Source organism: Lontra canadensis, unplaced genomic scaffold (genome assembly GCF_010015895.1).
Source record: "Lontra canadensis isolate GAN:19392208 unplaced genomic scaffold, GSC_riverotter_1.0 scaffold4, whole genome shotgun sequence".
Taxonomy (NCBI): domain Eukaryota; kingdom Metazoa; phylum Chordata; class Mammalia; order Carnivora; family Mustelidae; genus Lontra; species Lontra canadensis.
In genome coordinates this window covers 19,711,149-19,732,170 of record NW_022630998.1, presented here as the reverse complement: position 1 = coordinate 19,732,170, position 21,022 = coordinate 19,711,149, and the positions used below count along the sequence as shown (strand labels likewise).

The 21,022-nt window shown below is 42.9% G+C and overlaps 1 protein-coding gene and 1 pseudogene across 8 annotated transcripts in view; both read right to left on the bottom strand.

Moving 5' to 3' along the window:
• MCTP1 (multiple C2 and transmembrane domain containing 1) overlaps positions 1-20,678 on the bottom strand; it is a 519,900-nt gene extending 499,222 nt beyond the window's left edge. For all 8 annotated transcript variants that reach the window (XR_004381302.1, XM_032846299.1, XM_032846346.1 and 5 more), the window contains exon 1: positions 19,944-20,678. Coding sequence is in view for 7 of the 8 variants with exons in the window: in XM_032846299.1 (XP_032702190.1) it covers positions 19,944-20,663 (720 nt within the window). In the remaining variant the exon portion in view is untranslated. The remainder of the gene's footprint in view (positions 1-19,943) is intronic.
• Positions 2,129-2,407, bottom strand: LOC116860337 (annotated as a pseudogene).
• Positions 20,679-21,022: the final 344 nt, after the last annotated feature.

Genomic DNA, 21,022 nt, shown 5'->3' with positions numbered 1-21,022 from the left:
TTAAAAATTAAAAGTTTTTCTTGGGGCACCTGAGTGGCTCAGTCGGTTAAGCATCTACCTTTGGCTCAGGTCACGATCTGGAGTCCCACATCAAGTGCCCTGCTCAGTGGGGAGTCTACTTCCCCCTCTGTCCTTCACCTTGCTTGTGCTTGCTCTCACTCACTCACTCTCCCTCTTAATAAAATCTTAAAAATATTAAAATAAAAATTAAAATTAAAACTTTTCTTCAATTAATAGGAAAATTATTAATTATTCAATTTGATTTCACATTTGTGGAGTATTTGCTATGTGCAAGGCATATATTAAGCAAAGGAAGGAACTAAAGCTGATCCCTTCAGAGACACTCCACTTGGGCTGTGGTGAAGAAACATTATCGAGTGTAGGAAGGCCAATCATCACAAAACTATTATCTGTAAAGTGCAGGCAGCCCCTCATTTCCTGAACTGGTGAGGTTCCAGAAAGCTGTTTACTGACTTCGTTGGCCCAGGGAAGCAATATCACAAATGGGGCTGGTTTCCAGATGAGACCTCCTAATACGGTCCTAGGAGCTCCGGCCCAAGTTCTGGGGGCAAGAAATTACTAGGGACAGGAGAACATGGGAAGTTCTTCACTCCTTTGCCAGGTCCATTCATTCTGTAGCAAAGCTCTGAATCAAAGAAAGTCTTCAGATAGCATTCTCCCTTCCGCACACCTCCATTCAAAGCTCTACTATTTTCCAGCCTCGTGGCATGCTCGCCAACAACTAAGTCCAGCAGCAACCCCTCAGGCCCAGGTCACTGCCCCAAATTCTACAGACCGAGCTAATTCATTGGGCTCCCACCAACTCCACCCATCCCCATCGAAATGTATATCTATCTATCAAAAATGTAAATCTTTTCTATCCAGGAATGAGGAGGAAAGACTAACTGAATTCATTCATGTTAAAGTAGGAATGATCAGTCCTTAAGACTGTGTGCCAAGGGCTGCTGGAGGAAAACACCTGAGAAGCTCCAGAAGACAAGGGTGTAAATTCTAAAGAAAATACCTATTAAGTCAAAGTGGAGAATAACAGCCCATTAACAGTGACTGAGGAGGGGGAGGGGGGCAGGCAATATAGGAGAATAATGACTGTGTGTTGAGTGTTTACCATGTGGCAGGAACTCACTCTAAAGGACACCATCGGGTAAGTATGTTATTAGCCCAGTTTTACAGAAGAGAAATGTGGGGTTTGGAGAGGCTAGCACTTGAGTGAGCTCTGGAAGACTGTCTGCCCAGTCCTCTCTCCACCATGGCAAAACCAGTAGGATCCTGACTCCGGAGGTGGGCAGCTCGCTCTTTTGCATGATTCCTTCTCTTCTTTTCTACTGAAACCAGAGATCCTATAAAGGCAAATTTTTTCCAGAGTGTGACAGTCAGGACAGCAGAGAAACTGAGGCAGTAATGGATGGATACTACCAAAGCATATTTGTAAAAATGAAACTGCTTCTAAGTGGGGTGTGAATGAGGACCTGCTCATGACTAGACCCTGTAAAAGGAGAAGACAGTATCTTAACTTCCTCAGTGCATTTATCCCCCAAGCATCAGTATCTACCTATGGAAAGTATGATTTATAGGGTCTTTTCCAACATTCTAGGCCTCAATTAACGAGAGAGCCTTGAAGTTAACTCAAGTGTTATCATTTGTACCAAAGCTGACTTTAAGATTACTCATCTCATTACTATGGCTCTACAATAGTATAGAAGGGCATTAAAAAATGAATCTGATGTACTTTTCCATTCCATACACTATGCTCGTTTTACATTAAAAACACAGGGAAAACACTCTTCTCCAGCAGGGCTGGTGAGAGCCCTATGCCCCACACCAGAAGCTAGGCCCAGCAGCTCACAGATCAATGTTTCAGGTGCCTGATCATTCATCTTCCCAACTGCTGATTATTGACAGAACCCTAAGAGCACATGAGCAATTTTTGCTTGCCCACGGCAATATTTTTCTAATAGAAACAATCCCACAGCATGTATTTTCATCTGATAATAACATGAAGGCAATCAAAACAATTAATTATTCAATTAATGAACAAATGTTTTGGAAAAATGCTCCCAACAATGGCCGTCTGAAAAAACAAACTACATGGCCTTCTCATTGATCACGTCTAGTTGGAGACACTTTGGAGCAGGGTAATACCGTCTTCTTCTAGCATGATCCGACCCACTTGTTTTCTTGACTTTGTTTTAGAATGAATCTCTTCTGCTCTACCTAATACAAGGTTCATGCACTCATCCAAACCAATGACACAGCCCTCTGTCTGCATGGTCATTTGTACCTTATGCCATACCTGAATCTGAGATCTGTTTTGCAAGTATCTGAAGATGAGGTTGTTGGGCTGCACCATCACCTTCTAGGTTTTCTGGCTCCAGCCACCATATGCCATGGTGGGTGCCGACAAAGACCACATGCTAGCTCAGAAAATGGCCAGAACAATCCGATTTGCCTTTAAGGGCCTGCTTCTCTCTCACTTTCAGTCCCTATGGTTTGGGTTGGATTACCCTCATTGTGGGGCACTAAGGTACACCTATGATGTGGCCAAGCAGCTCATCCCCTGGCCACAAGGAGTAGAGTAAGAGCCCAATCATTCCAGTGAGACTCACTTCAAAAAACTGTGTGCCAAGGGCTGCTGGAGGAAACCACCCGAGAGGGAAGATGCCCAGAGCCAAGCAGTTCTGAGGGAACGTAAGAAGGAGGGGAAGGGCAGAAACAGAGAGAGCTGATGGCATAGTTTGAAGCTCTGCATCCAGCCTGCTCTGGGTCTTTTCAGGGGTGAGCCGATATACTCTCTGTTGAAGCCACATCAGGAAGAATTGAGCTTCTGTCGCTCATAAGGAAAGAGTCCTGAATAAGACATCTCTGTGTCTGGGCTCCACTCATCTCATTAGACACCTGCATTCCTGCCCGTGTCTCCCCAGATGTTCCTGTTATTATGATGGGAACCACTGTGTGCTCCTGGGCCTGGCCCACCTGGCAGAACCCGCAGGCCCGGCCTCAGTAGCAGGTACATCTCCTGGGTCCTGACAAACCAGGCCTCAGTTCTCCAGCAGGCACTCACACTCCCCACTCGCTCTACCTGCCCTCCTCCTCACAGGCTGCTGCCCCAAAGAGAGACTCAGGCTTCCAGGAAGGGAGCTCCAGGTTAGGTCTATGGCTGGCTTCTTTTAGAGGGAGTTAAGGGTGATTCCATTTGTCAAGGCCCAGAGGTCAGAGCACAGATCCACATCCCTCTGAACTAGACAACTCTCAGGTTTGAGAGCTGCCTTCTAACTTAAACAAAGCTCTTTCTTCAGAATAACTCCATATGTGGGCTTTTACCTTTTTTACCACATTTCTTTTTTTTTAAAGATTTTATTTATTCATTTGACAGACATAAATCACAAGTAGGCAGAGAAGCAGTCAGAGAGAGAGGAAGGGAAGCAGGCTCCCCGCTGAGCAGAGAGCCCAACACGGGGCTTGATCCCAGGACCCTGAGATTATGACCTGAGCCAAAGGCAAAGGCTTTAACCCACTGAGCCACCCAGGTGCCCCAGCATATTTATTTCTAAAACACAGACATGGGATCACTGAGAGAAATGAGTATAGCTAAGGGGACAAAAGTCTAGTGGTGGTGCAAAGTAGACCAACAGCACTTTCCATGAGGTAACTGAGCCTCTGTATCTCCTGTGAAGAGGAGTCCCCATGGCTTCATTCACTTAACAGTGGGGTGTCCACACTACCTGACAGTGACATTTATCTTCGATGTATATTTACTATTTCCCCAGCTAAGAGGACAAATCTCTGGAGGGCAGAGCCATGGGTCCACAGAAGCCAGAACAGAGACATGTGAGTATAGCCCACAGGCAGCAAATATTGACCCCTGAGGAGGATAACTAAGAGGATTCCGTATCCTATTTTCTAGGAAAGACATCTTTCTTTTCAGTGGTTCAGTCCCAAAGAAGACTCTATACAAGGGAAGAGAAATCAACTTTCAGGAAACAGAATCCAATATTAACAATAAATTCCAGTTATGACCAAATTAGGGTTCCAATTATATACTGGTCACAGTAAATGCTGCAGGCCACAACTGGCTATTTATTTCTGGGCACATCTGCTTGTCTTTCCAGGAAGCCAGTCTATAGTTCTTTCTTTCTAAGGACCAATCCATGTCACCTGCAAGTTTCTGGGATAAATGATTATAAAATTTGAAAATTTAAAGATTCAAGTTTTGACTTTTTTTTTTTTTTTTCTAGTGCTAATGGGGCCATCTTACTTCATGAGAGCTATCACTGAGTCTTCCTTTTGACCCAAGAGTACTAATGGAGGTTTTTGGAGTCCATGGGTTGGAAGTCATTGACTTCCTTGCTTGAAGGTGAATCAACAATGATGGATTTGTGTCCATTTGTATTTCTTTCTTTTTTTTTTTTTTTTTAAGATTGTACTTATTTATTTGACAGACAGAGATTACAAGCAGGCAGAGAGATAAGCAGAGAGAGAAGGGGAAGCAGGCTCCATGCTGAGCAGAGAGCCCAATGCTGGGCTTGATCCCAGGACCCTAGGATCATGACCTGAGCTGAAAGCAGAGGCTTTAATCCACTGAGCCACCCAGGCGCCCCTCATTTGTATTTTTTTATGAAGAGAATGAAGGTAATCACTGTGGTTGCCTGGGGAGATCAAAGCTTGATAGGCAGGCCTCACTTGGGTGGGTGTTGGTATAATTTCTGGGCCCTAATCTGCTAGAAACGCTAGAATCCATACCCTGAGCTTTCATAAAGTAGCAAATAGGCTGCTAATACTACTACTTTAGGTTTGATTGATGGACTAGAGTCTCATTGAGGAGTTTTGATATTTCCTTTTTTTTCCTACTATAACACTGTATCATAAATGTCATGGTTGAGGTTTTATGCCCTTTAAGCTTTCCTTGTTGCTTAGGCACAACTGTCAATCTGTTTCACAAATGTGAATATTGGCTGTACATGAAAATACAAAACTTAGATTTTATATCTAAGAAAATACATAGTAAAATAGAAAACTTAAAACTCCCTCACCACACTTCAGATCTGTTCAACAAGCAGTCTTCCTAATTAACCAAGATTACGTTAACAAAATATACAGATTTAAATGTATATTGTATACCTCCTTACAGAATCCCTTCCCAAGGTTCTTCATTTCTTTTCCCCATCCTAACTTCAGGAAAGAAACTGGAAGCTCACAAAATGTATGTCTTCCATAATTTACAGCTGTAACATCTAAATCACCGGGCTTTATCTCATTTTCATCTCTACTTAGCCTGGAAATGTGCTGTCTCTGAGAATCTCTCCCCTGAGTACTGACAAAGGGAGATTAGATTGCATTTCCTGCCTTCATTTACCTTCCAATAGTGTGCAATAAAAAGGCAATAGGAAGAATAAAATGGCCTGTTTTTCCAGGGGGAAAGATATTTTCATCTTTCATATTTCTGTTTCTTACAGACATTTTTAAAATACAACATCTTGGGAGAGGGAAGTAGCCCCAACCAACATTGTTACCTCCTTATGAAGCACGTCTGTGAGCATAGTGTGGCTCCACAGGGAGCAGTAAAGAACAGCTATTCCCAGACCAAAGTCATGAACTTCTTGCAGATGGTTCTCCTCTTCATGGAGGAGCATCGGAGCTCTCATGACGGCTTTAGAACTTGTGAAAGTCCACAACTCCCCATGGCCCACAAGGTCCTGCGTAACCTGGCCCCAGCCAACCATTCCACACTGAGCCTCCATACTTGCCTTCTTACCAAATTCTAGCTGTGCAGGCAAAACTTCTCTAAGTGCCTGCTGTAGTGTCCTGTGCCCAGAACTATTTGCTACATCCCTTCCTTCCTTCTGTTCCCCCAAATCTGGCCAAATCCTGTTCATTCTTTTCCTCTCATCCTAAAGATCACTTCTTCAGGAAAGCCTTCCCTGCCCCTCCCCTTCCTGCAAGCTCAGGTTGGGACCACTTAGAACTGGCTATCTGTATTTCTCTGTACTCCTCTGAATCCATTATTACAATTATAATGGAGTGTGACTTGTGATATTTTAAAAACTGTAATGGAAATTTCTCCTACTAGATCATAAACTCTCCAAGAGCAGGAACTGATGTGTCTTCTCTAGCAAGGTATTTACAAGAAACCATGTCTACTGTAGGGTAGATATTTCATAAATATGTGAGGAAGGGAGAGAGAAAGGAAGAGAGATATATTACCAAAATTGTTAGTACTGTAGCAGAAGGAGATCTTCCAGCTACATAGGTATATCTGGGGCTGGTTCATTATAGAGAACATTGAACCAAATCTTTTCACCACTCCAAGACTTCTAGAAAAGTCTGAGCTCATGAGCCGATGTAGCAGCTTTAGTGTGGGGAGAGTGATACACCATGGCAGTTAGACTCAAGAGTTTTGGAGCCAGCCACATACTTAGGTACAAAAATCCCAGCTCTGCCACTTACCGCCCTTTCTGAGCAATTTCCTCACCCTTTCTGAGCCTCCACTGAATCATCCATAAAATGAGGCTAAGAATTCTGGCCCCTTTTACAGTTGTCTCAAAGGCTAGAAGTAATGACTGCCAAGCACTCATGACAAAGATTTTAGTGCTGTTATTACTGTTACCAAGAAACATTAGAAGTCGTGCTAGATTCAGAAGATATTATATCTTGCCTTTCTCCTTGCTAAAGGAATATACCCCAACCAGGCATAGTCACCAACAACTAGTTGCTTAGAAAACAAGGTGTTTTCCTGTCCCGAGATCCTGACACCTAGACTAACTGCAGAATGCATAGCTTTATTTTTCACAGGCATTTAACAATATGACTGGAAGTTCAGATACATGTACAGAATTCACAACAAGAATGATCTGAAAAAGATTCACCAAGAATGATCTGAAAAATCTCAGGATCTGAAAAATATTCGCTGAGCATGCCAAGAAATAAACTAACCCATTCACACTCACTCTATATTTCTGGACACTTTTCTCCAAAAAATAATGGCACATTCTTCCAGTTGTATCTCCAAAACAAACTGGAGACTCGGACCCTTTGGTAAGACTGGTGTTAGAGGAATGCCAGATTGCCAGAATCAACCACAAATCAATGGTTTGGGTAGCAGTCACACACCCATTACGGGTGTGCAGATGTGGCCTTGCTAACAAGCAGAGTGGGGGTTTCTGGAAACTATGGCCTGGCACAAATCAGACATCAGTTACCCAAGCTCTGCCATTCACTAGCTAAGGACAGAAGCTGGACTGCAAACAAGTTAGCCTCTCCAAACATTTCCCAGGTATAAAATGCACTGATAATACCTCTCTGTCAAAACTGCTGTGAGGTTTGGAGTGAGATAATGTACATAATCTGTAATGATTATTTGAGATACCATGTAAAGAATGCCTAGCAAATACATCTATTTCATGTCATATCCTTTCCCTAATACCATGCCTTTCACAGAACAGGAAAGCCTTAATGAGAGAAGCCAGGGGAGCTTGTCAAACATAGATGCTATATCATTATAAGGGTATTATAACTTATAAAGCATTCCTAATAAGAATATCAATAACAGAAATAGTGATGATCTCTCAGGATACCTGATGCAGAAGAATTTTTTTTTTTAAGTAAGACTAACATTTAAAAGATGCCAGCAAGATCTTTATCTAGCAGTCAAAGAGAGCTAAGAGGACTTAGCACCAGTAAGAACTAAGTGGGAGAGCTAGGAGTCTGCATGACCTCAAAATCTTCTGTTACATTAAGTCTGTCTTTATTAAACTTACTTGTTATGAGACAACCTTCCAATTAGAAAGATAGGAAGGAGACGGTGGAAGAGCTGTAATGTTACTACTGAGATGGGGAAAAAGACAAGGCTTTAAAACTTTGTTTGAACTTCTCCCTGCAGTTCTGTTTCCCTAGGTTGGGCTCCTCGGGCACAACCTCCTTCAGACAGCCTTCCTTTGTAGGATCCAAATTATACTGAAGTGTGACTTTGGAGCAGTCCCTTAATCTCCTATAGCTTAGTCTCCTCACCTGGAAAATGCAAAAGATAATCAACGTACTTCAGAAAGTACCGTAGTCGACAAATGAACTAATACAAACAAAGCACCCAGAATAGTGCCAATACATCATAAGTATTCTGTAGCTTTAGGGATTTTTTTTTCTTTTTACAGATTTTATTTATTTATTTGATAGAGAGAGACACAGCAAGAGAGGGAACACGAGCAGGGGGAGTGGGAGAGGGAGAAACAGGCTTCCCGCAGAGCGGGGAGCCCGATGTGGGGCTCGATGCGGGGCTCGATGCGGGGCTCAATCCTAGGACCTTGGAACCATGACCTGAGCCAAAGGCAGATGCTCAACAACTGAGCCACCCAGGTGCCCCTCTGAGTGAGGTTTTTTTTGTTTTGTTTTGTTTTGTTTTAATTTTTATTTTTTATAAACATAGGGATTTTTAATAGTAGGTATAAAGTGTCATTTTAAAATGGCACCAGTGTGAGAGGCCCTTGGTTGGTGGTCCACACGTCAGAAGTGAGAGGGTACAATTACAAAGAGAGCCCAGCCCTGGTGGGCAGGGGAAGACCACACTCATCATGTCCTACCTCATGTGACCTAACTTCAGCAGACGGACCACGTACTGTGATTTTACAAACGTTAATTTCAAATGCAGGGTCATAAAGCCAAGCCCTACCACTATAAAGAAGTTCATGGGCTTACTTAAGAAAACTAATTTGCATGAGAAATTCCTAGCACCAAATACATACAAAATTTGTGTAGCTACTAAAAACTCACATTGGATTTAACTCAGTTATTCTCTGACTCGTCTTTTGAGGTGATTTCACAAAATGAGCTCCTCATCAGTATCAGGAGTACCCTTGGCTGAGAATACATCTTTACAATCCTGAAAGTATCCCTTTTTCTCTAATTACAACTTGAACTATATCAATAAAGAAGTTCACCCAAACACCTCCCTATTTTTAACTGTAAGATCTCTTTGTGAGGGCAAAATCGGGCCAGGCTTGAAAACGCTAATGGTAGATATTGGTTATTGTGACTTCTAGGTTTCAAAAGCTTAAGGGAATGAATCTTTTCTGTGGTGGCTGTAAATAAGATAGCTACTTAGGAAAGAAAAACCATTCTGCTAAGAAAAGACATTCCTTATACATTAGTTCAAATTCAAAGTAAGAGTAGTCATTTCCTTTACAGAACACACCCCATAGTAAATCACCAAAAGGGTCTATTGATTGTTTTTTTTTCCTTCTCTCTTTGGCTGAGCTGGTTTTTATACAACTACTCAGACTACATAGACTTAAACCAGTTATTGTAAAGACAATGTTATCATTGATATTTAGTATTATCACATTACGTTTGGAAGTGGAAGAATATTGGGGTGCTTGGAGGGCTCAGTCAGTAGAGCATGTGATTCTTAATCTCAGGGTCGTCAGTTCAAGCCCCATGTTGGACAAGGAGTTTTTATTTTAAGTAGTTAAAATAAAAATAAAAACAAAAACAAAACAACAGTAATAAAATAAAATAAGGAAGTAGGAAAAGTATTGGAGTTGTGGTCATCTTTGACCCCAGGGGAAAATAGTATGTATGTGAAAGAATAAGTATATGTATACAGCATACCTGGTAAAGGCATAATTGTGTTTGGGTGTGTGTGTGTGTACACATGTGTCAAAGCAGTACAGAATGTCAAAACATCATGGGAGCTAATTATTTAAACTTCACTATGGAAGAAAATTACAAAAGCTTCTAATGAAAAATAATGCCTGACTTTCCTCTTTTATTTTCCTGCCCATGTTCCTAGAAGGAAAGAGAAGTAAAATAGTGAAAGGGAGAGAACAGCAGGTCAGAGAATGAAGAGCCAAAACCCACATAATATCCCACCCAGAGAGTCCTGTGAGAGGTAAACAGCCTAACCATGGTTGATAATCCAAAATACACAAAAATCCCCTCATAGTAAGTTCCACATACTTCCTCCTGTTCTGGCATACTTCTGCCAGTACTTCTTACTGACATAGTAAGTTCCACATACTTCTTCCTCCTGTTCTGGCATATCCCAAAAGGGGTGGGGGGGGGGATCAAGTCAAAGAAAGTGAAAACGTCAAGCAGAAAGGAATAAATATAAGACCACTTAATAAAGCTCCATCTTCCTTGACAAGAGGCAGAGGGCATGGGGCCTGGGAAACTGGAAAATGCAGGCTTCCCTCCACGTCTGCCCAGTCCCCTGTCTCACTCCCCAGATCCTCACAGAGCAGGCCAGAGAGTCACAAAAACACCAGCTGGGTCTGGAGTAAATGAATGCAATGAGGCCTTGGGGGGCGAGAGAGGGGAAAGGACTGAAGGGTGACAACCAAACTGGTTAGGTAAATGCTTTTTTTTACTTTTTTACTTGAAACTATGGTGTTGAATTGGTATATATGCAAGGCCAGTCACAGTCACAGCTGGACGCCCTCCGGGTCCCTCAGACCCAGCTTCTATCTAAAAGCAGAGGGAAGCAAAGAAAGGAGGGGAAAGTGCAGTCGTGCCTGCACTCAACGGGGAGGATGGGGAGGGGGAGGGGGGGAAACATGCTGAGTCAGGGTTTCCCACCTCTAGGGAGCAGGAGGCTTGGCAACTGCTCTGTAGCGACAGAGCGCTTCTCTCCAAAATCTATTCTAATCTCAAAAGATACTTTAGGAAAACAGACTTCTAATTTGGTGTGGTGAAAATACTATTTAAAAGCAACCATAGAAATGTTGAATTTTTCTGTTATGAAAAGCTATTTTACCCTTCAACAAAAGAACGGGAGTCAGATATGGCTTAGGGGTCTGGATAGAATACGGTTTCTATTTTGGGAAGATATCTATTTGCCATTTTCAGAAATTGATCATTTGCCACTCACGGATCGATCTTTCGTCTGAGAAAGAAAGCATATTTTAATATGTTTGAAGCACAAAACTCCTCAAGAATGAAAATTTTCGACAGAGCCCATGGATTCTAAAACTTTCCATTCTAAGGATTCTCCAAATATTTAGCCACTCTGACATCAGGTGTGTAAGAATCTATGAAACAGAGTCATGTGGGAGGTTTTCTTCTTTTACCTGATTTTGTTTAACTCACGTTTACCCTTTCTCTTACTCCATTAACGCTACTTTCAGTGCTTAATGCTGCAGGAGAAAAGAAAAACTGTTTTATTCAGGATGAATTCAAAATAACTATAAAGAATATGGGCTATTCCGGTAAACAAGTGACAACCTGGTTCTCAGGAGTCTGGCACCCTCAGCAGTAAACGCAAATTCAAAACTCAACTTTCCCTCTCCCCTCCCCAAAAAAAGACTTTAATAAAAAAGCATTTTTTTTTTTAACAGAACCAAGAAAAACCGAAGACATAAGTAAAAGGGAAAACATGGTGTGATTATTTCCTTCCACTCTCCCTTTCTTTGAAGGTTCAGCCAAATCCCTGGTCTTTCTAATCTTTCTCTCCTCCCATCACCAAGGTCGGGTCACTGCCCAGGTTCAGGCTCTCCCTAGGACTCTTGGCCTCTCCTACTAACTATGCCCTTCTGATTCTCACTTGGCCCTCTCTCCCCTGCTCAGGTGCCTCCAGGGTTCCCTACAACGGCCCCGATGCCCTGCTCAGCCCCCACAGTCTGGCCACAGCTTCATCTTCATCTCTACTTCCCATACCTTCCTTCCTGAACCCCAGGCCTCAGTCCCACCACTGACTCCCATGTTTTGAATACACAGCACACTTACCTGTCTCCGTGACCATGGCAGTATCCACCCCCCAGCCCCCACCCCGCCCAGCCTTGCCACCACCACCACCATCTCCCTATGCCCAAATCCTAACCACACTCCAGTATAAGGCAGAAGCCATGGTGGGGGGGGTAGGAACACCCCTGAATTGCTAACACCAAACCTACTACTTATCTACATCTACATCCACAGTGTCTCCTTCCATTTGCAAAGGAAGAGGAACGCTTCTTCAGGCTGAGGCTACCACGTCCCCTGGACTCTGGGGCCCACTCGGACCCATGCCCTGAGGTACCTCACCCCTTCATTTATCCCTCTGTTCTCCTTAAACCACTCCCTCCTCATAGGCTCCTACTGATCAACCCACTCAGGTGAGACCCATTAAAAACCAAAAAGCTTCCAAAGATCCCATCCCAACAGAGTTTCTACTCTCCTACTACCACTTTCTTTTATCCCCTAAAGAGCCAAACTGCTTGGCTTCTTTCCCTGTCTGGGGCTCCTCTTTCTCACACCCCTCAGCCCACTGCCTTCTGGCTTCAATCTCATCACTCCTGATTCCATTGTTTTGTAAAATGTTTTGACACTTCTTATATCCCAGATAACGCCTGGCACTGGGAGTGGAGAGGAGAAATCAGACCTGAGCTCTCTGAGCCAGAAGTTCAAACTGGTCATTAAATTCAGCATAAAAACATATTTTATTTGGACTATAGCTTAAAAAATTTTTTTTTCAAATAATTTGCCAAAAATTCAAGAACCTGAAGATTTCACATGAAAATCCAGGTTTCTGGCTTGTTTTAAAGAATCCAGAAATTCTGGCCATAATGCTTCTTTTACTACAAGACAATAACCCGCTGAAGCTGAAAAGCAGCCGCCCTTCAATGGGACAGGAGCTCTCTGGTTCACCATGGACCCCACCAAACCCTCTCTGCTCATGTTCTTTTCTCTGATGGTCCCCGTGTGCAGTGAAGTTTGAATCCCTGTTCTAGATCGGTGCTATCCACTAGAAATAAAAATGTGAGCCGCATACATATTTTTAAATATTCTGGTAGTCATTTTTTTAGAAAATGGAAAGGAACAGGTAAAAATTAACTTTAATAATATATTCCATTTAATTCAACATATCCAAAATATTATTTTGATGTACAAGGACCATAAAAAATTAATGAGATATTTTACCTTCTTTTCTCTGTGCTAAGCCTTCACAATCCAGTGTGCCTCTAACACCCATAGCACATCTCAAATCGAATTTGCCATATTTCCAACGTTCAAGAGCCAAGTGTGGCTAGTGGCTCCATCTGAGCCAGCAGACTCCAGATGCTTAATGATTCACTATGAAAATCATCTTGCAAGTAGAAAGAGGGAGAGAGAATTTTAAGGGGAAAGAAGAAAGCAGGCAGGACTGAGGAAAAGGGTGATGACATTAAAGAGCAGGTATGGTGAGGACTTCAAGTCAGGAGGGGAACAAAGCAGGATCACAGAGACAATGAACAGTGCTCCCCAAAAAGATCAGCTGTAGTCTAGCACTCCGGGTATAAAGACACCCTTTATAGGCAAATGCAGTTAACTGGCAATGCAGATTTTCTGGAGGGAGGCTTTAATCTTTCATAAATAGGCTTAGCATTAAACATGTGGTCACTGTGAAAAGCAATTGACCAAAAGTCTGACCCAGAGTTCACACACTTGGCATTCAAGAGGCAACAGAGTGGACCAGGCTAGTGAGGACAGGATTCTTGGTCCAGGCCAGGATTTTAATCTAGTTCAAGGGGATGGGTTTGAGGAGAAGTGGCAGTGATGCAGGCAGCAAATTCTCTTGAGCTGAGATCCAAGCAGAGATCAAGACTTAGAGAATCATAAGTGAGTGAGACTATGTCAGCAAAGTGTTGGAAATCCAGATGTGGGAGTGCAACATCAGAAGTCAGGAAAAGAGATTGGGTGCCAAAAAAGGATACCCATAGTCAGAGACTGGCACCTAGAAATGAATCCCTGAGCCACAGAACTCAGAAGCAGAAATCACTCCTCCATTCTCCACATGAATACAATATGGTGGCCAGTTAGTAGGTGTCCTGTCCTCTCCTCACACCCATAGACACGAACAAGAATTAAAGTACAGGCTGAGAAAAGCCCAGCCACAAGCTAGGGGAGAGGAGAAGGTCAAACAGATCTGCCAGACTTAAAAGGACTTGGAAACAAGACGGGAGGAACATCATTATATAACTAAAAGTGCTTTTGAAACTTTTCCAGAGAATTCTGAATAGCTCTGGCCCATCCATTCATCCCTTCATTCACTCAGCAACCACTTATTGAGTAGTCTTTCCTCTCCAATGCTGATTAGACAGGTCAATTGTACTGAGGCTTGCCAAATTCTACTCTAGAAGTGCCGGTGAAGGGAGCTCAGGCTGAAGCAAAGTAGGGTGAGCTCACTGAATAAAACCTGCGGGATTAGGAGGACATATTGATCCCAACACATCCAGAGGTCCATTTGTCTATCATGTGTTGTAATTCTTCCCAAAAGGATGAGAAATCAGGCTAGCATAAAATATCTCAAGAGACTTCACAGGAATACCGTTCTCTCAAGAAGGCAGCATACAGGACTTTGAAATCTCATTACGTGGAAAATATGGGGTTTTTTGCATTGTTTGCATTCAGATTAATGTTAAATACAATTATTTGGAGACATGAGGAAAATTGTGGCCTGATATTCTGCTGAAAAAAAAAAAAAAATTCTCCTGTAAGAAACTGGTCCACATTGGAGAGGGAAACCATTCGCATAAAATCTTCAGTTGTTGAGGGATAGTAATCACTTTCCATAAAGTGCTTTTATAAAATTTTATAAATTGCTTTTATAAAAAGCAATGTAAGTTGGAAGAAATGGTTGACAGTGACAAAGAAGGCAAAATGGCACATAAAGTTAATCTTGCAGGGGAAAAAAATGTATGATTGGCGACAGTTCAAACAAGTCAAAAATCACCAATTAAAAACAGTAGAGATTATTTAGCAACAGAAAAAAATGACATGTGAGGATGCCTCACACCTTTCAATAATTAGCTTTATAGAAAGAAATGTTGTCTTAAGTAGATATGCTTTATACCATAATTTTAAGAAAAACAAGTTTATCTAAAGCAAGTTCTAGCACAATATTTACTTCATTCGCATTAAAGAACAAACAAACAAACAAAAAACAGTATTCAAACAATAACCCTCAGTTACCAAGAGAAGGTTTTATTTAGGACCCTTGGTTTATGGAGGCAAGAAAATATATCATGTTTAGTAAGTTTTCCAGGGGAAAAGAAAAAAAGAAGTCAAACCAAAAAGCTCCAGATTTCAAAAACGTCATTTCTGTTTTTCTAAAACATGCAACTATGATACTGCAAATAGCTATGAATTAACAGAAAAAAATACATGATCCTAACTTTGGAATATGCAGACTTCATCAATGCTTACAGTATTATCTAGACATATTATTTACTCTTTGTCAATCTAGAGTTAACAAACATTTTGACAACCATCATGAGCCAAGAAACCACACTACATATTTCCGAGTTATAAAACATATATTATTAACCTTTAATTTTGTGAAATCATCCCTTATTTCCAAATGATAGGGCAAAAGAGAAAAAGGGAGAGTGTCCTATTGTCTTTATAAATCTATCAATCTTATTTTGTCGCTCTAAGTATTTATTTCACTTTTCCAGAATAATGTGCACACACTTGCCAAAAGTAATATAAGATTTTTTTTCATTACTCTGTGAAATTGTGATGTCGCCAGGACCACCTTGGTTAATCTGAGGCTACTTTATGCCACCCAAGCAAGTAAAATAATTTACATCTTAAATAAGAAGGATGAGCAAAGTTCCCTGTTCATTTTTTTTCCAGCCACCCACATACTTGTAATGGTGGCAGTGGCAAAATTTAATATACTGTTATACTATCATATACTAGCCATTGCTAGGGTTTATTGAGCTCCCATAATATTTACTTGATAACATTTCCATATATACAAGATTCATAGCTGTACTCAAATCTTCCAGATATACAGTATAGAACATAAAAGTCATAGGAAAAATAATTCCACTCCAAAGTAAACCTGTCACTGTTGACTCTCTTCCTCTGCAACAAGCTGAGGATCCCAGTATTTTTTAGAATGCTATCACACATCAAACTTCATGCCCTGTTCCAAAATGTCCTAACATCTCAACCTTCCTCTCTCACTTTAAAAAACCTTTGAAAAAGTTATTAACATTGCCTGTAGGGCTTGTTTTTGAGAGTATTCGTGTTTTGGTGATTTTAAGTCATTCACGTTAGGAATTACATTTCCTTAAATCTGTGTCTTCCCCAAGATTAAGTTATGTTCTTTGGAGTAATATTAAAGACACCCGGAAAATAGATAGCAAAAATTAACCCACATCACATTTTTAACTCGTTTTTGAGAACATAAGCTTTCTCTACAAGGTCAAATAATTAATGAACCAAGTGGCACTTCATGTATAGATTCATCTTAGAAAATATTTTTCTACTTTTTGTTGGAGCTTACATATATATTTTAGGAGTTTTATCCCAATGAACGAATATTCCTCTTACTATGTTTTGTAATATTTCTATCATACCCTGAATAATGTAGCCACATTTTTTACAAAAATTTTTTTGCTTCTCTATGGAAGCAATTTTAACAACATGAATTTAAAAGAAAAAAACAATAAAAGTTTAACATTCATAAACTTCACACTTTTGTTAAGACTCTAAAAAATGGGACATATTCATTCTTCACTCTTTATCTTAAAATACTGGCTTCCTGATTCCAGCAAAACATAATTTTAGTAACTCATCAAGACAGAATACATAAAATTGGCATATTTTTGATAGGCACACAAATTGAGAAAGCATCTTTCCCAACTGTGTTGCAGAAAATGAAATGCATCTGGTATGACAATATGGCCAAGCACGTGAACTAGAATCAGTGGGAAGAAATGTTGGATTTTTTTTTCTTTTTCTCAAAGCGGAACATTTTGAGTAATGTACTTGCCCCAACAACAAGGCATTATTAAGTCTGTTCAAGTGCCTTCCAGAGATGTATTGGGTTGAAGACAACAGAGTAGCAAGAAGGGGCTGGCAGGGGCCTGGGAGGCAGCATGGTTAGTTCAGTGTTAGTCACTGTAGGTCAGTGATTTCCAAATCTCTTCCCCCCAGCAGTTCAACCTGATGTCCTTGTTTCTTTTTTTCTTTTTTCTTTTTTTTTTTTTTTAAATTTTCTTGCTTTTGCTTTTGCTTAACACCTCCACCCAGAGTCAGAGTTTATGCACATATGTTGTTGTGGCCTCATGCTGAGCTGGAGGGGGAAGTGGAGAGGTAGGGAGGTGTTGGAGAAGAGGGCCAATGCCAGGATCAAGCAGAGAAAAAGTGAGACATTTGCGTTATTTTTGCAATGCATTTTCTTTCTTGTTTGAAAGAAAGTTCTTTTTACCTAGGCAGTCGGGAGATGTATTTAATGCTCTTATTGTCTTTGCTTTCATGTGTACCTATCTGGCTTGGTGACCAACACAGAAATCTGCATCTGCTACACACTCCCTCCCCCCAGCCCAAGTATGTTCTGAGGCCAGGGGCTGGGAGAGCAAAGAAAGACATCTGAGTGACACAGGAAGCTTGCAAGGGTGCCACACAGCTCAGCCTACTCCTGGACACCTCAGGGAGCCCTCTTCTACTTCCAGCTTCCAACCCAATATCTTCCTCTTCCTCATCACAAGGTGAGACAGCTGGGCTCCTGGAGTTGGGCAGAGGAGCCATGCCATGAGAGGACCAAGGAATCTTGCTTCTGCACTGGCGAGAGAGTGCTGCTGAAAGCCCGATTTGTGACTCCTAACAGAAGGCTGTCCAGTTCTCAAGGAACAGATTCCAAGAGCAGCAGATGCAGGGAACCAGCAATGCTGCCTCTTCCCGGGACTGTGTGTGGCCTCAAACAAGCGCCTCGGGGCTACTGTGCTGTCTACACCCTACCTTTCACCTATTCTTTCAAAGGTATTTTAGCTTTGTTATTCTTTTTATGTCTTCATTGAAATTCTGGTTCCTCATAAGGAAAAGCTTCTTTAGGACGTTAGATGGTATGATTAATAACGTCACTGGTAAATGTGATGTCATAGTTAGGAAATAATGTATCACAGAGAAAAGAACAAAACAATAGAGCTAATACATCACGGAACTGATTCTAGGGTGGGGGGAACCCCCCAGAATGTACGTAAACTTACAAGCATTAATCATAGGATTGAAGTCATCTCAGAAACACAACAAGCTCTAAAAGTTGTCAAAAGCAGTTATGGTAACGTAAAAAGACTGGGGAGAATTTTAGTACAAAACCTCTGTCATTTACTAACCATGTGACCCTAGAAAGGTTACTTAATGTCTTTGAGCATAGGTTTCCTAATCCATAAAATGGCAACAAGAACTTCTGTCCTGTAGGGCTGCTGGAATGATCAAATCCAGCAAGGCTGTGAGGCATATGATGAGGGCACACATAATGTTAGTCTAGTATGCTCTCCAAAAATAGGCTGAGGTCTTTGGTATACAAAATTCATAATTACATGGCAGTATTTCTTAAAGATTGAGTGTCAGAAAACTTTCTGGTAATAACTAACATAAAGATTAATTCAGAATTTTCTGCATTTGCTTTGAGAATCTTGGTCCAATAAACTGCAAACAATTTTGGGGGGGGTAAATAAAATATCAACCTTCACAATAATTCAATCATTTGTTGTTGTATTATTCTTGATCATTGAAGTTAATAAAAACAAATGTAAACAGTACTCCAACTCTAAAGTTCTTATACCTTAGGTTTAGGTACACATCCAAAAGTAAATCCTATTAAATATGTAGCATTCATCTACATTGAATTTAAAACACCCTTTTAAAACCACTTTTTACTTTACTTTTGAAACCAGAAACAGGACTTCTACTCAATTATCTTTCAAGATAAAAGAAAACATAGAGTTATCTAGACTCTTCCTCAGTGTTATCTCTACCTACTCTTCTGAGAAAGAACTTTTTCTAGAACGTCGGGAGTCTTCTAGAACTTCAGTAACATCAGGCTACCCACCTGTATTCTGGCTTGTTTTCTGAAACTGTACTAATTAGCTAACAAACTATAAAAATTTTCAATCGATAGCCCATCCATTCCTTCACCTTGCTGTTCAAAACATGGCCTTATGGTTTCGTAGCTCAACTTTTAATCTAACTAAAAATTAACATTTAAATTAATTAAAGATTAATTAATCAGAGTAAAATAATGAGAATTTACATAAGCTAAGATGTATTAGAGGAAAAGAGTTCTTTAGGTCACTGATAGACTAGAACTTTCAAAATGCTTGCTAGCATTAACACAATTTGTAAGTATTAACAAAAGGAGCGCATCTCCTCTCCAAAACCGAGGAGTAAGATCAGCAGCTCAGTGGAACCCCTTAAGAATCCTACAAGTTCATTTTTACTTGACTCTTGCCAGACCAAACTTAACTCTGGCCTGAACGCAGAGACAACATGATGTACATCAAGCAGCATAGTTAAAACGCAACCGCTTCCGATGAGGACTATTAAAACTTAGAAAAGGCCATAGGAACGAGTCTAACTTGGCTGAGACGCTCACGCTGTCCACTTGTTGGGCAGCGATCTACTTGCAGCCGGGACTTTGAAGAAGGGAGTGCGAGAAAACAAGCAGACTTCTGCCTTAAGCGTTTCTCCAATAAATGGCTTCACGTTTGCCAATGATTCACCTCCCCGCTTTACAGTTCCTTTACAGTTCCGCAAGCCATTGATTTCCAATGATGGCCCCTCCGCCCCCTCATACATGGCTGCACTTTTTTTTTCTTTAAGTTGCTGAATTTGTTTTTCTTTAGAGAAGGTGAGACTTAGCTCTTCTAGGAGACCTCCAAAAACAGCATCCATTTCATGTCTAACTTTATTCCTCTCCCATTTGGCTACTATAAATACTTCCATTTTCATTGGCAACGCATAAAGCTACCCAAACAGCTTCTGGTGGTAAGCGTTATTTCTACCAGAAGTAAGTTCAGGGTGCAAGTCAGAGCTGTATCTTTACTGAGCAGGATCAGACTGTTTGCTTTTCGCTATTTGATTTACTTGGTAGTACCTCCACTCCCCGGCCTGTCCCGGGGTAGCGACAGCCCGAGGCCGGGGGCGTGTCCCGTGCACCTAGGCTCCCGCCGCGCGCACGGGTCGCTCACCTGGCTGCTGCCGAGCTCCTCGCCCTTCTCCGGGGTCCGCGGCTGCACGGGGCTCTGAGCTGGCTCTGCGGGAGGCGGCGGCGGTTCCAGCAGCTGCTCCAGGCACGCAGTGCCCGGCAGGGATGAACTCTTTTGATGGCACAAGTGCGCCTCGGGGCCCCGACGCCGTGCACCCTCATCTCGGGCGCGGTCCCCCCTCGCGGGCGGCTGGGGCGAGGAGGACAGGGAGGATGAGGCGGAGGACGAAGAGGGAGCCGAGTCCGGGGAGCGTCCGCCAGGAGGCGTCCCTCCCGCTGCTCCGGCGGTCGTCGTCTGCCCCTTTCCCGCGGGGAGCAAATGCTCACGGATCCGGCGGCGCAGGGTGGACCCCTGCTCGGTTCTGCCGGCGCCGCCGGGCTCGAGGGGCTCCGGCGAGGAGCAGCACAGGTTGGGCTGGGAGGAGGAGAAGACGCGGTCCAGCACTTGCTTGCGCTTCTTGAAGCCGCTCCACCTGCTGCCCGCGCCACCCACGCCGGCCAGTGCGTCCCGCCTGCCCCTCGGGAGTGGCGGGGAGGGCGATGGGGTGTCCGCAGTGCGGCGCTCTGGGCCCCCTGCGCGCGCGCCCCCGCCGCCCTTGCTCTTGCCCACCCCCAGCTGCAGGTTCTTCCAGAGCCGGGCCTGGAAAGAGGAGGACGCCGCCGCGGGCTCGGGCGACCCCGCCGCGGCTGCCCGGGGCTCCATCCTCCACCCCCTGCTCCTCCTCTCCACTCCTCCTCCTCCTCCACCTCCTCCTCCTCCTTCTTCTTCTTCTCCTCCGCCCTCTCCGGCTGCACCTCCTCCCGGAGCCCCGCGGTGGCGGCGGCGGCGGCGGGCGCAGCAGCAGAAGCCGGGAGTGCCCGGCGGCTTCAGGACAGCGCGGGGGAAAGCCGCCGCCGCCGCCGCCGCCTCCAAGGTTCTTCGGCCGCTGGACTCCGGCGCTGCCTCTTCCTCCCACACCTGCCGAGGTGGGCTGGCGCTGCCACCGAATCCTGGCCGCCGCGCCTGCAAAGTTTCTAGCTCCGAGCTCCGCAGCTCCAGTCCCCTGGAGTCCCCCAGGCCGC